The sequence below is a fragment of the Pygoscelis adeliae genome, unplaced genomic scaffold (genome assembly GCF_000699105.1).
Source record: "Pygoscelis adeliae isolate BGI_AS28 unplaced genomic scaffold, ASM69910v1 Scaffold14, whole genome shotgun sequence".
NCBI lineage: Eukaryota > Metazoa > Chordata > Aves > Sphenisciformes > Spheniscidae > Pygoscelis > Pygoscelis adeliae.
In genome coordinates, this window is record NW_008825109.1 from 7,752,464 (window position 1) to 7,755,506 (window position 3,043).

Sequence of the window (3,043 nt, forward strand, 5' to 3'; positions counted from 1 at the left end):
GCTCTGCCTGTCCCCTTTTTAACTTCGAAGAATTAAACATCCCTGGGTTATCTCTGCAATTATTTTTGTATTTGCCAGCAAGGGTCACCAACGTTTGCACTAATCACAATGTCCCAGCCGTTCTACTTCCACATAGTTATTTTTAATTGTGCTGCCTAAACTTGTAATGAGCTGTATTTAAGTAAGTTTGAGGTGAAGTGTAAAAGATGTATGTAGCAACGACACATTTATTGTATTTTTTGTATGTTACACATAGGACGAGTCCTATGCACAGAGAAAACGTTGCCATTTATAGTTTAATACTTGAAGTAACTTTTTAAAACTGGGCTTTTATAAATTAATTAAATACAAAATCACATTACTTTGCCTGGAAGTTCCTTCATGTTTTAATTGTATTGTGCAAGTTCCCTATATGTATACTTTTCCATAAACGTTATCTTAAGCGATTTATAACCATTGAAAGTGCATTCAAGATTTTGTACATCAGTGTTCAGACCTGTTCATACTTTGCTGAAGTATAGTTCATGTTTAAATAAAAAAGTTGTACCATTTTAGGCCTCTTTTCCAAAGTGATAAAATATGAATGGATTTGACACTTGAATTTGTCAGTGAATGCAACATCAACTTAATAGAAGTATGTGAAAGAATCTGAAAATTGCTTAGCTGCAGCATGTGTATATTAGATCAGTGAGACAAACTGCCTACCCGGGCAACATGCTGTAACTGTTCACAGTTTGTACACTCCAGCTGCAACAAACCTAAGATTATACTCACTCTTGACACATCTTCCAGGTCACTTGGGTCTTGAGAGGAGAAATAAAAAAACTCTGACTCGTGGCTGACTATATTCCTTCAGGACGCTAAACATGACTTAGAAATCTGATTGCCACTCAAACAGGAATCAGCTGTGTTCCTTTTAGATCAGAAAGAATCTCTGTAAGAGAGGGCAGCAACACCCAAGTTGACACTGACATGACAATGACACTGGCATTTAAATGCAGCAATTCTTTCTGGAAAGTTTAAAAAAAATGGAGCATTTTACAATCCTTCATGAGTTCCAGCCTCATACACCTAACTTTGTAATTCTAGTTCATCTTGGTCCTTGCATGCCTGATGAAGTGAGCAGTATGTAAGTAGCGTCAGTTGTGTCTCAAGTATTGATGTATACAGAAGTATCCCTTCAGAAGGAGTGACCAGTAAGCCATCTGGTCAGTACCAGCGGATAATCCCTTTCAACAGAGCAGGTGTGTTCTCCTAGCTTTCAAAAGGAAATTAGTGAAGCTATAAATCTAGCTCGAATCATCATCATTGCACTTGGTAACTCATGCTGTGTTATGCAAAACCCCTGAAGAACAGAAGGCAGGCAGATGGCAGAGAGCCACAGAGAGAACTGTCTTTTTCTGAAGAGGCAATAATAAGAAAACATACAAACACTGTTCTGTAGGACTACTTTTAATGTAAGATTTTGTATACCGTAGCAAAGTCTCATTTGTCATCTACCCTTATTATACTGAATTACAAAACTACCATAATAGGTACAACAGCAGATCCCGTGGTACTGCATAATACATGCCAAATATAAGTATGCTGTATTATTCAAGATGTCCACTTTTTCGACACATTTAAGTGGTTTAAATGATCGCTGATGTATCTATGCTCAGGAAACTTGGCTTTCAACAGGCTTTTCAAAGCTTCCCATTTTGCACGCCTCTCTTCTGTGTTATGTTTGTACTCCTGTTCTCGTGTCAGGTAAGGTCGACTCAGCCAATATTCATTCTCTGCTTCGATTTCCAACCTTCGGATCATTGCTTGCTTCATGGAAAGGGTAACCACTCTTGGTCGCCTGTATTTTCCAATCCACTGTTTTCCAGGAATTCTCTTTCGGAGTAATACTGTTGTTAAAAACATTATGCCTTAAAATAACAGACAAAAATATAAAATACTCATTACATCAGGGACAAAATTTAAAAATTTAACAACAAAAATGAAAACTCTGCACATACTTACTCCACTGCCTTTTAGCTGGCTGTTTTGAAGTTCAGAACCTGATACTCGCAACCAACCATTACGTAGACAGTACAATGACAGATATATTGGAAACTTAAGACCGGAAAAGGGAAATGGAAATCTTTATTTAGCTAAAGAGTTTACTCAGTTATCCTCGCATTGAGATTAAAGCATGTCCTCCATAAATTATTTGTGAAAAATCCAGTCCCAGATACTATTAAACAAAGGATTCACTTCATTCGTTCCTTCTTCAAATAGCTAACTGCATTGTCAAAACAAGGAGTATTTCCAGGTCTATCTTCTAGGTCCAGATCTGGCCTTTCCTCAGTATTAAGTTTTGAACTACAGTCTCCCCATAAACTTATTAGTATACAATTACCTAGTCTTGTATTTTTACTATGGGAAACCTGGTTTGTAGAGAAAAACAATATCCTCTATTAGACTAAGTAGCATATGTAGAAAGCACGAATACAGTTTCCAACACAACACACACGTTTAACAAAGAGGCAAGAAAGGCCAAGCTATGTTTAGATTTGACACACATACTCTTCATTAACCTGTTTATTAGTCCTAAACATGCCTATCTCCTAGATCTCTCATTACACATTATATTCATCAACTAATAAGTCAGCCAGGAACTTCAACACAGCATAAACCATCACTACTGCTGAGAAAAGCCACCCCACTATACGCCATTCCCACGGTGCAACTGCATGCTAATGTTCCACGCTCTGATCCGGTTTAGAGATGAAGCTGCGGGGCTTCGCGGGGGCATTGCTGCCTCAGCCTCTGGCTCCCCTCCCGGAAGGGGAGGGCAGAGCAGAGTTGCCCGGTCTCCACGGCAGTGCCGGCCGCTCGCCCTCAGGCCTGCGCCCGCTGCAGCCTCGACCGGGAGCGAAGCCGAAGCGCGACGCGGCGCAGCTGCCCACCGGGGCGCTCCAGTGCCACAGGAGCCACCTAGACCGCTCGGCACTCGCCAGCTCCAGGCGGGTTTCGGCCCACGCGGCGGAGCGCTGCTGCCTGGGGAGAAGGATCC

At 40.8% G+C, this 3,043-nt stretch overlaps 1 protein-coding gene across 1 annotated transcript; it reads right to left on the bottom strand.

The window, feature by feature from the left end:
- Positions 1-1,430: 1,430 nt before the first annotated feature.
- MRPL57 (mitochondrial ribosomal protein L57) lies at positions 1,431-2,096 on the bottom strand. The gene is made up of 2 exons (XM_009327773.1): positions 2,008-2,096; positions 1,431-1,913 (listed from the first exon to the last, which is right to left on the bottom strand). The coding sequence occupies exon 2, from the start codon at positions 1,906-1,908 to the stop codon at positions 1,597-1,599; it is 312 nt and encodes a 103-aa protein (XP_009326048.1). The 5' UTR covers positions 1,909-1,913; positions 2,008-2,096; the 3' UTR covers positions 1,431-1,596.
- Between the last annotated feature and the right edge of the window lie 947 nt (positions 2,097-3,043).